This window comes from Carettochelys insculpta, chromosome 7 (genome assembly GCF_033958435.1).
Source record: "Carettochelys insculpta isolate YL-2023 chromosome 7, ASM3395843v1, whole genome shotgun sequence".
Classification (NCBI taxonomy): domain Eukaryota; kingdom Metazoa; phylum Chordata; order Testudines; family Carettochelyidae; genus Carettochelys; species Carettochelys insculpta.
Window position 1 is genome coordinate 27126387 of NC_134143.1, and position 14645 is coordinate 27141031.

The 14645-nt window shown below is 38.0% G+C and overlaps 1 protein-coding gene across 6 annotated transcripts in view; it reads right to left on the reverse strand.

The window, feature by feature from the left end:
* JMJD1C (jumonji domain containing 1C) overlaps nucleotides 1-14645 on the reverse strand; it is a 276168-nt gene that overhangs the window by 90917 nt on the left and 170606 nt on the right. For 4 of the 6 annotated variants that reach the window (XM_075000187.1, XM_075000184.1, XM_075000186.1 and 1 more), the window contains one exon: nucleotides 4230-4343. In XM_075000187.1, coding sequence (XP_074856288.1) covers nucleotides 4230-4343 — 114 coding nt within the window. Of the gene's footprint in view, nucleotides 1-4229; nucleotides 4344-11215; nucleotides 11574-11615; nucleotides 11753-14645 lie in introns of those variants that run through there. The other 2 variants (XM_075000188.1, XM_075000189.1) reach the window with 2 other exon arrangements.

Consider the following 14645-nt stretch of genomic DNA (forward strand, 5'->3'; position numbering starts at 1 on the left):
AAATATGCACAGTTTTAAAGTATATTAGGCATATTTTGGATCCAAAAATAGAGAAACACTGACAAATTGTCTTATGTACCACATTTCATTCTCATATTTCTTTGTAACAGATGTACAATAGTTAAAGCATGTTACATCCACTGGTGTGTAAGGCAGCAATGAAGGTGTTTCACTTCTGTCTTCTCTGGCCATTTTCTCCAGTGTGTTCCAACTGTAGTTCATTCTCTTCATGTCTGCCTCAACAGTACGCTGCCATGTTGTCTTGTGCCTCCCATGTTTCCACCATGTTTCAGGAGTCCAGTGAAGTTTTATCTTTACAACAGCATCTGCCTCTATTCTCAACATGTGCCCTGTCCATCTCCAGTGTCTTCTCATGAAGACCATAGTCATGTCCTCCTGAAGGCACCACAGGAGCACGTCGTGATTGGAAATTGTCTTCAGCCCAAAGACGTGAAGTATCTTGCCAAAGCTAGTGGTGTGAAAGGACGACCTTGGCAAGGTCACACACCGTCATCCGCCAGTGCTCTGAGACGTACAGTAGTGTTGATACGACACAGCCCTCGCACAGCTTAAGCTTGGTGTGGACACTGTACTGTGTAGATCTCCACACCTTGATCATACTTCTGAGACTTTTCTGGCCTTGGTTAGTCTGCTCTGGATGTTGTTCTTGGTGCCTCCATCATGGCAGATGCTGCTGCCTAACTATGTGAAGCTGTCTGTGCTGGGAAAGTCTGCATCATCAATCTTGATTGGTGTTGGTGAATCTACTCTGAGAGTCATAATCTCGCTCATTTTTTTTTTTTTGTCTAACTCTTAGTCCATCCTGGCATCCAAAGGTACATAGGCGTTGTATCTTCTCCTGCATGAATAGATGGGTGTGGGAAAGCCACTGACATAACTCTAGGGATCACTGAGACATGCAAGCCCCAGAACCGCAACAACGTAGTGATCCATTGAGTGGAGATGTACAACAGGATAGTGAATATATAAGCTAACATTGCAATGCCTACCACTTACTGCATCAAGACAGAATTTTCATGTCCTTGCTACTGTTTTGCTGCAGTCCCCTACTTAAGTTTGACTTTTCTCCAGAAGCAGAGCATCTTGCCATAAGAAGGAAATACTTAACACACACACACCTAAGCATCTAAGATTAATGAATAGTAGTTGCACTCAGTAATATTTTCAGCTAACAAATAATGCCTTCAATATCCTTTACATAGCAATCAAAATAAAAACTGTTGGTGTTGACTGTCAGGCAATGAAAATTTATTGGCTAGTGACTATTTCATTTTATGTTCAGGATCTTGTGGGCACAAATTACAAGCGAAAGGCCTCAAAGCAGCTTCTTACCAGTCTGGGTTAAAAATGGACTGACTTGCAAGCAGCCCTGTACATAAATGAAAAACAGAAACCACTATGACAACAAGAAATATAGATGTATTATGTAAAAGCACATATGAAACATGAGATTTACTAACCAAAGTAAGAAGTGTAAGGCGCATAAGAATCACCAGTTGCTGTAATCCAGCAAGTAAGTGTGTATGCCTGTGTGCATGTATATATTCCAGTTTTGAAAAATAAGTATATTTAATGCTTGACAAAAGTGCTGGGTCTATTATCACTGAAGTTTACTGATATGCAGCACATATGATGGCATAAGAATATGCAGTTCAAAATTCCTGGGTGTACCTCTAACCCTGTTCTGGAGTGACCACTTCTAATCAATTCTTTCTGCTAGTGCTAAAAGGATGTCCCTTATGCTATTTTGTCTGGCTTGAGCACTTATCTTGAAACAGGACTAAGACGACAACCTCATTTCTTAAAGGCCACTAGGCAGATTATCACATTTACCAACTGATCTGAACAAGAGTCATATTTCCTAATACTGATATTATGATGAATATGTTCATTATCTCAATTACAAGAGAAATGATCCAGAGGTTACAGCACCAGATTTGAAATTTGATGGAGTCACTCCACACAGTTTTAAACCTAGCTTGTTTTTACTGTCACTTGGATTTTGGCATCCAAGTGCCTGAATTTTGAAAACGAGATTTAGGCAGTTAAGTAAGTTAGGTATTGCAACACTCAGCACAGGATGCAGGGCTGAAACTAAGCGCTTAGACCACCACCACAATGTAAGGGGGAGGAAAAAGGGGCCGGGGGAGACGGAGTTCGCCATAAAAAAGTCTCTAAGTTCTCAAACTGTTTATTATTGTAAGCTGGAGGTTAAGAACCACATCGTTCTCTCCCTGCCAACCCCCAGGCAAACAAACAAACAAAACCTGCTCATACTCCCCTATGCCCAGTGCTGTCACCCAGAGCAGGGCCAGGAGAAGAGCATCTGGTTTGGTCTGACAGCCTGAACCTTAGAAAGAGTGCCAGGAGTGGTGCCCCACCTAAGGCATGAGGGTGCTGCAGCAGGGTGTGGGGCGGAACAGGAACAGGACAAGGCAGAGTGGGGGCAGAGGACAGAGTGGGAGTGGAGCCTGGAATGGATGGGGAGAGGTCAAGCACCCCCTAATAAAATGAGAAGTCAGTACCTATCACTGTCAATCATGCTAGTAAAAAAAGAAGTCATTATTAAAAATCACATATCACTCATCCCATCTCCAAAAAGATATTGGAATTGGACCAAGTTCAGAAACGAGCAACGAAAATGATGAGGGATATTAAATAGCTATGATGACAGACCAATAAGACTGCAATTTTTCAGCTTGGAACAGGGACTACTAAGGAGGGATATGAATAAGGCCTATAAAATCCATGACTGGCATGAAGAAAGTAAGGATGTATTTTTTCCACACAATAGTCAGTCAGTCTGTGGAACACTTTGCTAGAAGACTTATAAAAGATCAAACTATAATAAGGTTCAAAAATTAGACAAATTCATGGAGGACAAGTCCATCAATGACTATTAGCCAAGACCAAGATGGACAGAGAAGGTGACTGCCAGAGGCTAGAAACAAGATAGCAGGGGGTGGATGACTTAAAGATTACCTGTTCATTCCCTGTGCGGCACCTGACTTTGGCCCCTTCTGAAACACAGGATGGAAATTTGCTCAGATTGTTCTCTGGGAAGCCAAAACAACCTACTGCCAAAATAAGAATGCTTGTCACAAATGGAATCAACAAGATTGGTGAAGATATGTCCTTCATGCACAGCAAAAGCCAAGTGTGGCAGGCATGTTCTTAGTAAACTAAAAGTAAGTGGGAAAACTGGAGTTTGACTCAGACAACAAGTTTTAAACTTTTTTACATTCCTCATATACTCGTGATTTATGACAAAAGCATCAACTGAAAAACAATTCTACTCATAAAGGTCTTATTTCCATTTTGTTTTTAAGCCATTTATTTGGAAAAATACCACAGTAATTTGGGGGAAAGGAAGAACATTATTGTGCTGTACATCAGCCATTAACGTCTCTCAAACAGATTCAAAATAATTGTTTTGTAAAAGATATAGTACAGAGATAGTTTATGGCAACTTTGCATGGAACTGATGATACTCTGATTATAAATAAATAAATAAACCAACCAACCACTATTGTATCCCATTATCTTCAAAACCAGAAAAGAAATGTTTGAAATATTTTCTCTGAAGAAAATCAAATTACCAGTATATTCTTCTAAGGCTTCTGGTGACCAGATCCCACACAAACACCATGTTTTAAACATATACACAAGTACATACTGAAAGTAGTCTTCTAATTTATTAAGGCTACAAGTGAGAACTCTGTAATGCTTGAATTGTGAAAACAAACTTAAAGAGCAGAAATTTCCCATTTATGTCAAACTTGACAGAGGAATCAGACTACTTTAAAAAAGAAAATAAATTACTGTAATTCACTCTTAAGAAAACAATAATAAATAATCAAGTATAATTTAAATACTTAAGGGTTCAACTACCAAAGCAAGGCTTCAGAAGAATAGACAATATACTGGTACCTACTCCACAATTAGCTGTATTGGTTAATTTTTAACAAACAGGTTAAAATTTTTATTTTGAAGAAGAACCTGTGACACAGTAGATGTAGGCTTTCACTTTGTAGATTCAGCACTGAAGCGTATGAATTGGTGAGCACCTTCTGTTTCCACTGACCAAGGGGAAATTAATGGACTCAGCATTATATAGGAAAGCCCATAGAAAGTGTTTCAAAAATAAAGCACATGAAACTCAATTAAACCAGTTGACTTATACTTGTAACACTACCCATATTTCTTACCTGATAGGGCTGAAAGGCACTATCTTCTGTTATGAAATCCAGTTGTTTGTCCACAAGGAATTCTACTGCAGTGATTGAATTGTACACACTTTTTCCAACCAAGGGCTTGAATGTCTGAAAAAATAAAAACAACGTAAGCACTTCACACAACCAATAAAAGGTTTGGCTCCTCCTTTACCCCATTGTAAGTCATACATATTATTTATCAACCTATGCTTCACATGAAATCAGGAATTACTTTTAAATAAAAGCAAGTTAATGCTTAATTATCTCAATAATTATTCAGAACTGCTGGTCATGTAAGATAGGAACCTGAATGCATTTTGCTCGCTTGTTTGTGCTCTCAGCTGAAAAACTAGGCTAAGAAAACAGAACTGCAATATAGAGTTTTCCTTCTCCACATTGTTGAGCAAGAGCATGTTTACCACAGAAGCTCAATGTTCCATTTCACAGCACAGGATTAAACCCTGGCCACAGAATTGCATATTCAGGTCTGCTCTTTCAGCCTGAAGGTCAGCCTTGCACATTAGCATCTGCTTAAGACAACATGGTGGAAGGAAATACAGACAAAAGATTGCACTCAATCTTTGCTGAATTGTCTTCCACTGTGCTAGGTCAGTTTCTCCAATCTCCTGTTTTCTGCTGCTTATATCACTTCTCCTGCTTTCATCCTCCCTCCACACACTCCCCAGGCTGCCTTACTTCTCCCACTACCAAGCAATCAGATTCAGCTATTCCAACGTAGCAACTTTAGTCAGAACAACTTTTAAACCTGTTGTAACACACACTTTTCTCTTGAAGGACAGAACTATCAGATGCTGAACATTCACACACAGGATGATGTGAAAACAAAAAAGCAGTCAAGTAGCACTTTAAAGACTAACAAAATAATTTATGAGGTGAGCTTTTGTGGGACAGACCCACTTCTTCAGACTATAGTCATATGGTCTGGTCTGGCTATGGTCTGAAGAAGTCGATCTGTCCCACGAAAGCTCACCTAATAAATTATTTTGTTAAAGTGCTACATGACTGCTTTTTCGTTTTGATAGTATATAGAGTAGCACGGCTCCCCCTCTGTTACGATTAGGATGATGTGATTGTCTCAAGAGGAAATTCTGTTGCACATTTAGATGCTTCCATTTAATGCAGCAAAGAGAATCTTAAGAATAAGTGGGAAGGAAGCTAACTGGAAAAGAAGGTTCCTTTTTAAGCATTCATGCTGGTGGTGGTGGAATGCCGTGGACAATAAAAAGTAGAGTGTGAATGGACTGGGATGTACCCAAAGAAGTTAAATAAGAGATGGATGAGAAGGAAAATGGGGAAAGAGACTGAAGGTAAAGGCAAGAGGTATAACAAGGTTGTGAAAATGAGGAGACAGACATCACTAAGAGGAAGTTATTACAGAACCAAGGGAAAGACAATAAAAGAGACTTTTAGAAAAAAAGTGAACAATGCAGGGGAAGAAAAGAGAGTAGGGGAAGAAAGAGCACATGAAGAAAACTGAACAACAGAAAATGAGCAATGAAGGAACTCAAACAATGAAAGGAAAATACCTCAAAAGACTGCATGAGGTAATACAGGAGAAAAAAGGAAAAGCAACACACATTGAAAATGTATAATTAACATAGAAATTAGTGAAAATGCCACATAAGCAAGAGTGTATGAGTGCAAGAGAAGGGAAAGAGACAGCTAAGATAATATGATCAGGGCAGTAAGAGAATGTTACTTCAGCCACTTAAATCATGATGTACGCTGATGTGTTAAACATGTAACAAAAAACAGAGCTATCATCTCTGTAGCACCACTTTGTAGCACCACTCTGTTAAACAGCTAGTATCTCACCAAGCAGGCTTGAGTTGTCCCCATTAAGAATCACTGTTCCACAACGACACAGTCAATCTGTTCCGCTAACTTCCCCTCCCCTATTCCTCACTTTTTCAGTTTGAGTGCATATCAGAAATTTCATAGTTGGTTTATTTGCCTAAGTCCAAATAGGAAAGCATATGCTTGAGAAAGCATACACTGTACTAACCTCTCTAAAATAATAGAAATGGAAACAAAACTCCACCCTCTTAAACACTTCCTTTCAGAGCTGCTTTACAGCACAGAATGAAGTCTCACAACACTCACTTAGAAGTCAAAATTAACTTCACTATTACTCATTTACAAATTAAGAATACGTCACCAAAGGTTAAGAGTTGTTTTATTAGGGTGTTGTCTTGTTACTGGTATCAGTTAAATAAAAAACCTGCAGAGATTAGCAGGTCTGGCACTTGCATAGCAAGCAAGGGGACACATTCCCAGAGCCAAGTATTAGTTTAATTTAACTATGTCCTATTTGGAGAAGGAGAGCTACTTTCTCTACGTTTACTACTCAGATTTAGCAGTCTATGATGTTGGTTTCTGTATATTCTCAATTATATACTCTCTATTAGTCTCTGAAGGAAAAATCTCTCACCAGCTGATCAGGAGACTGAGGGAGGGGGAAGGGACAGAGGGAAAGGAAGGGACAAAAAGAAAAAAAATGTGTTGGAATACTGGACAACCCTGGATTCTTGATCGTTAGCAATTGTGTAACTGCTAATACTTCATACAATTCCCTTACTCAAGTTGTTTACATATAACTGCTCTTGAATAGTCTTTTGAGTCAGTAAAGAATGAAGCTCAAACCCTATAACCTGAAAAAAAAAATCCTGCGTCCCAAAAACAGTTTTAAAGAATAAGCAGATTAACAATTGTGATGCCTTAGTTTTTCTATTTACTGATTAGCATCCGCATATTTACATATACTCTGGCTCCTCTTCAAACTGACTTCTTTACATTGCCTTAACATTTTTCAAGTAGAGAAAAATGATTCTGCCTACCTGTATATGTACACAGAATGCAATTAACAACAAAAAAAATCTGACTGGGTGTGGTTTAATATTTACATTAGTAGGTTACACATAAAACACCAGTTTATCTGATTGCAGGTATTTTATTAGCTGATTCAAAATCATGTATCTGTGAATGTGATTCTCTCCTCAAAACTAATTTAATACCTACTGATCTACTTTTTCTATCCTCTTAATACGCTATCCCAGACAGTCTGGGAATACAAGTCCTCCTACAAGCAGACAGAAAATAAACCAAACTATGCAATGCCACATACCCTTACAACAAGGGCGGATGGCCAGCTGAACATGCTTAGTTTGAAATTTCCCAAGCAGTAATGGAAAACATTCTTATATAAAACATCTATAAAGAGAAGATGGAATTCTTGGAAAAGCAGCTCAGATTCCATCAACTCAGTGAGACATCCAGAACACCAGTCATATTCCTGAACTGAAATAAAGTAAAGGATTTGGAGAACCAAAGCGAAGTAAAAAACAGTGCCATTCTTCAACTGCTGCTTCATTTTTCATCGTGCCAGCCTATAAAGCGGGAATTCCATAAAGCAGTATCCCACATCACAGAAGACAAACTGGGCTTAAAAAAAAGACTAATCAACCACAGCACTGAAGAGACAGCTTCCAGAGATTAACAAGTCAAATAATATAGTAATATATGACAAGAAAATACATACAAGGAGGTCCAAAAGGCCTCTTTACAAGGCTGTAGAGAGAAAGCTTCTTTAACACAGTACAGGCTAAGTCTCTTGGGAGCCATATTTCTGTGCTGGAAATGGGAAAAAGGTCACATCTGAAGCACGCAATGAATCCTCCTTCATTCACATAGACAACACATACATAGCTTTCCTTTTTTATTTCTTATACACATCTTATAGTCATTTCGGGTGGGTTGGGGCTGAGGCGGTTAAACCTGGGGGGTGGGCAGGGGCTGGAGCCCCACATGTGGGTTGGGGCTGAGCCGCGGCTGCAGGGAGAATGCTGATCCTGCGGGGGGCAGTGGCAAGGGGGTTTTAACCCCCCCACCGCTGCCTGCAGCTGGGGGCGGGGGGGCTAAAATCCTTCTCTCTACCTTCTCACAGGGGGTACCACTGTCAGCTTGTGGCAGTGGCAGGCAGCTAGGTGAGCTAAAAGCCTTGCTCCCACCTTCCTAGGGTGGTGCCTAGTGGTGCTCTGGGAAGGCAGGGGGAAGGGGATCTTAGCCTGCCTAGCTGCCTAGAGCTGTGGGAAGCTAGGCTGGCTGACAGCCATGCATCTTCAAGTTGCGTGAAACTCTTGTTAATGTGAGTTTCACACAGCCTGAAGACATGTAAAGCAAGGGTTTGCTGTACTTAAGTCAGTATCTATTCTAAACAGCACATACACACACAATCAACTTTAAGCAACACAGGAGTTTTTCCTGAACTAATGTCTCCAATCCTGTTTACATTCACTGCATTGTCATCCAGAGGGGGCATCTAATATAGCCTTCAGGCTGATGACATCATTCAACTTTCCTGACATGTGACCTTGATGCAGAAATTGGTTATACTAACATACCCTGAAGACCATCAGAAAGAGCACAAATGGCACCAGTGGGGGTCTATGGACCTTAAACTTAAGAACTTCGGTCTACATAAGTGATTTTAGAATATCTAGATTATTACTCTGGCTCAAGTGCCAACAGAATGAATAACTTCATAGTTAATCAGTGTACGTTCAAATATTTAATATGAATTATTATTACACTTTGTTTAGGAGGGTACTGAACTCAAATGTTGAAAGCCTCATCCTTCAACTCACATTAAGATTTTTTAGATATTAACCTGACATGCTACACACACTTGTTAAAATGCCCATTAAAGATTTACAGCATTGCATCCCATTAAAATATACTGAAATTAAAGGACAGTTACTTGAACTTAAAGTTGTAATGTTAATATTCACTACCTTTGGCTTTTCTTCCAAAAAAAGAGTCACATTTTATTTAAACAGCTGTTCTAGTCAAGTTGTATTTAATCTAAGGTAACACAAAGACTAGCACATTCTCAATATGCTGCTTAATCATTAAACTGCCAAGCAACCATTTTTTCCCCCAATAGCTGTTTGTTGCTATGATTTGCACCCAGAAGTAATTTCCTCAAGGGAAAAAGAGATAAAAGCTACTTCAAAGCCCATTTTATTTATAAGTTCATTCCTCGTAAACTCAATCTCATACAAATAACTCACTTTTTGTATTCCCTGTGAGAACGTTAGTCATTTTCCAATTTGAAAAAAACACAATTGAGGACACATTCCAGGTTTTCAAGTTTGGTCAAAGGTTTTTGAGAGTGATACTTAAGGACTGGTAGTAGTGGCTAAAAATTGGATATTAAAATAATTAGAATATCATGGGTAAAATTAACAAAACTTTCTAATTCTTTCAGGCCAGGCTGGTGGGGCATTTTTGTTTTTCTGCTTTTGATACATCCAGTTGTGATAAAAACAAATTATTTAAATAATAATTGAGGAATTTGAATGTATCATAATATGCTATTTCTACAATATCAAATGACGTGACTCTGCAGAAAGATATTTTCATTGATGTTGTAAGACAAAAGAAATTTATAAGTATTTCACACAAAAATTATACTCATATCTTTATAATCAAGTAAATACATTCTGACATATGAATGTATTTTAGTATTTACTACATACACTGGATACATTTTCATGTATGAATAATTTTTAACATGCCCTTCAAAAACAACATGCAGGACACAGGTAAAATCATCTAAATTCAAAATATACCTGTTTTTTGTGGAAAGAATGTCTCAGTTATTCATCTAAATACTTAAGTCAGTATAACATGGTCATGCTTCTGACAACATGCCAGTGCACCATCCTCGTATATGAGAACAAAAAATTATATATGCATTTATATTAATAAACCAAGTACCTGAATTCTGCTAACAATATTCTGGCCTTTCCAAATCATTAGTAGTAAATATTTTACAGGTCTATGTGCATTCAAATGTAAAGAAATGTATATAGCAGACATGTATAAGTAATTCAAGACTGGAAAGATCCAGTCATTCTGCTAGATACTTCTACAGCCTTAGGGAGCTGCCATCTGATCAAAGTCACTGTGGAATACAATTCTGCCCCCAGAACAGTCACTATTGCTGCAGGAGACTAAGTAACAGAAAAACTCTTTTTATGTTCAATATTCAGAGTTCGAAAAGAATATCCAATTACTGGTTTAAAACTGGCACAACCATGTACAGTATTCACTAGCACACCATACACTGAATCAAACTAAAATAAATACCCAATTCTGTTTGGATGTCTGCCTTTCTATTATGGCCTCCCACTACATAGGAAAAATGCTTAGAACAACTGTATCCTGTTTGGAGTTCCATGCTGCACTACATTCCATTCACATGAGAAAAAGCAGACCAGATGAGCCTTCCTTGAAAAGCATTTTTAAAATAAATCAGCCACAGTCCTTACAACACAATTCAGCTGCTGAGCACACACCATTTTGAAAGCATGCGACTTAACATGTAACAGGAAATACATACATTGTTTACATGATTTTTCCATTATTTTTTAATTTAACACTTGATCCAATGCTTCTGACGATTTTTTGTAAACTGTGTAAAAATGGTTTTTGTTGACACCTTTTGTCTCTCACAAATAGGAAATTTGCAAATATTAATATAACTAATACCATAATATGACACTGGCCTGTGAAGAATGTGAAATCTAACATTATAGTCAGCTTGGGGCTTGAGGAAATCACCACCGTAATTGTAAGAAAACACCTGGTACTACAAGAAGGAAAACAAAAAAATCCAGCATATCTGGAAGAAAACTGTTTAAAATCAGGGAATAAGGGCAGGGTAACAGCATACAGAGCCCACCAGCAGCTTCTTAATACTTCATGATTTATATCTATATCACTCCTTTCTAAATGTCCCACGGAACTTAATTTTACTAAAAATTATTTTTAAAAAGTGAAACAGTTTTGCCATATTTCCAAAAGAAAACGCTAAGTACCCCTAATTCCACACCCAGTGAAGAAAAAACTACAAATAATTGAAGTATTAATTAAAAAGACAAAAATATAAATCTTACTTGGTCCTCGATGGTCTCAAAGTAGCTTTCTTTCAAGTCATAGCAGACATACAGCTGGTAAATCTCCCATTTGTTTTTCACAGGATCTCACCCACCTACACACACCACTTTAGTATTCAAAATCAAAAGAACGTGCTTTTAATCAACAATTTCCGGATTCAGCTGCGTCTTCGACACTGAACATTCAAAAGCTAACAGAAGAAAACCAACCCCGGACTGTAACCTAACAAGTATTCGACGAGCAAATCATGTCTCCTTCTCAGCCCTGGCACGAAGGCGGATTACAACTCGGTCTTTGTCATCAACAGTGTGGTGGTGTTAACGACTGAGAAATCCTGCAGCTGAAGCACTAATGCGTCCCCAGATCTGGGTCATGATAATTTCTACCGAGGCCACTTACATAACCAAGCAGACACTCCAAACAGACAGCAGCTAGATATCCACAGGAAAAAAGGCCTCTCGAACGATATTTCTCTCTGCCTGGAAACACGGTGCAGTAGCTTCCAGCAACGCAGACACCCAAATGAGAAACCAGCTCTTTGCTTAGGGCATGTTGAAAGAAGGGAAGAGGCGGTGCTCTGTAAACTGTAACTAATCCCCCGTCACAGGTGGTGATGGAGTCACTTCCAGCACGAGTCACATTACTGATTACTCATTTGGCTGGCCAGAGAGAGTGGGTCATAATTTTAACCACAGACAAAGCCAGACTAGTGGCGAGACTGACAGCTCAAGTTTACCGTCCTTGCTCCACAGAAAAATGCAGATATCAAGTTTTCACTTTCCCGATTTACTCAAAAGAGACAGGCATGAGAATAAAAATGGTAGGCCTCTCCTGTGGCTCTCTCTCCTCAAGGAGAATAGTAATTTGGATTTTAACACCACAGGCATTCTTCATTTTTTTTTTTTTAAAGAAAACTGCTACTAAACAAATCTGACTTCCTTAATATACCAGTTACTGAATATAACATTCAAAACAATCTTATCTTTTTTAACAAAGGTAAGTAAAATGTAATATGTCCAGGCTATTAGTGTTTTACAAAATCTGTAAGTTTCCTTTAACTGTAATAAACAATAAGAGAGGTAGCCATGTTAGCCTGTACTTCAACAAAACAAAGCAGCAGAAATATAGCACTTTAAAGACTAACAAAATGATTTATTTGGTGATGGGCTTTTGTGGGACAGACCCACTTCTTCAGATTATCACCAAAAATCATTCTGTTGGTCTTTAAAGTGCTACATTTCTGCTGCTTTGTTTTGTAATAAACAATGTGCAGGGATATTAGGCTGCCTTTTTTTTTTTTTTTTAAGAAATACACACCAGAAATATAACTTATTTGCTGTGTTGTTAATAATGTAATAGTAATGTTTCAACAAATTGCCATAAACCTGTGGAGAAGAAAAGAAAGGAAAATAAAAAATGGGTACAGGACAATAGCTTTATAATGGAGACCACACAACAAATTTAAGGCCAATAAGCATTCAGAACAGAAGACAGCGCTGTAAGCTATATTTGTAACTAGGGAATTGAGCTGTACATCTTTTGCCGCTACAACCCCACCATGCTGCAAGATGAAAAGGATTTGTGAAGTCAGGCAGAATTTTACTGTTTGGAAACCTTTATATGTGAACAGGTGATAATGGATGCAAAAGAAATGGAGAGTTTTAGTACACATTTTTTTCCTCACTTTCTGAATTCAATCTCCTATCTGCCTTCCATTGACAAATACTTACAACTTAAAAGAAATACTTTGCTGCCATTGCACAGAAATTATCAACTTACATGTCTACTTATAATAACCAGTGCTGCTTTTTTTTTTTTTTTTTAAATGAAAAAGAAAAAGTGGAGCTAGTACTCAGCTGGCTCCCTGCTACTCCCCCCAGGCCAATCCTGAGGCTGGGGCTGCCATGTATGAGCACATACCAGCACAAGAAAGCACTGACAAAAAAAAAAGATAAGGAAGATTTTATACTTTATAACATGTTATAAATTACTGTTTGATTCTATATGCTTTGTGCTTTTATTAGTTGCTTATAGTTTGCATTAAAAACAAAATAAACAATGCTTCCTACTTTCTGATGAGGAAAAAAATGTGTTGCATACAATATAAAAACAATTTCCAACCATTTGTTCTGAAATTCATCAATGATGCTCATATCCTACTATTGGGTTTTAGTTCACAAATAAAGTAGGTAGAAAAAAAAAAGGAAAGTTAGGAATGCCAAACATACTGGCATTACTTTTTTCCAAGCTTGTTAAATAAAAAATAAAATAATAATGTGACATTATTTTATGAGGGGGAAGATATGCAGTTTGCCAAGAAAAAACATTAATTCCTGACTACCACTATTCTCATACTGAATTATTCCAAATGACAGATTTAGTGGTGAATTGCAATGCAATAAATATACTGTGACATGAAACCATAAAATGATGTAAGGTTAAAAATTAAAGATGCACATAAAGATCTTTTGCTCACTAAAAATATCACTTAGAGTAGAATTTTTTTCTATAAAAATTCATGATACCCTGTACACAAAACCAACGCATCAAACCTATACACCTATACTTATTTTAGGATACCACTTTACGGCTACATAATTGCACATCAATTCCAGAAGATATTTATCCTGTCCTCAAAAACAAATTTGAATTTTGGTATTCTTTGGCCTTCTAGCCCTGCCAGTTTCCAAGTGTCAGAACAGGAATGGCTTAATCCAGTAGTCACATATGGCAATCATGGTTTTAGGACTATTTGCAATGTTCTCAATATATTTTTGATAGCTGAAGACTGGATAATTGTTTGATTTCAATAGCAAGGGAAATCAATTTAAACAGGCCATACATACCCCAAATTACATCTTTAGCAGAACTCACCCAGGAAAAGGTGATTTCAAGGGGTCTATGCACTAAATGCATCTCTCCAAAACCAGAATTATTTGAATGCATGGGGGGACTTACAAAAGGGGCGAAGGTGCTTTCCTCCACCACTGGAAGATAATTAAATATGGAAGGTCTCCTAGATGTACTTTGTCCTGCCTTTGTAGGGGACATTGGACTAGATGACCTCTTGAGGTCCCTTCCAGTCCCATATTTCTAGGATTTTATATTCCTACCCAGCAGTCAAGAATGGCAGAGCTCTTCCTCATCCCCCACCAAAGAAATATTTGAAAATAAATACTTAGTGACACTAGCTTAAATTGATTTTCCTTCCACTACCTTCTCTGGAAATATTGCTGCAACTATTTTCACCAGCAACAAGATGGGTCATGACAAGGTAGAAAACAAGAAACAGCACTTTGTCAGACTTTAAACTAACTTCATCAACAGTAGGGTCTCAACATTCATACGGGTTCTGTTTAGAACCCTCGTTAATGTTGATTTTCATGAATGGGGCAGGGGGGAGAGCTCAGAACCCTGGGGAAGCCACAG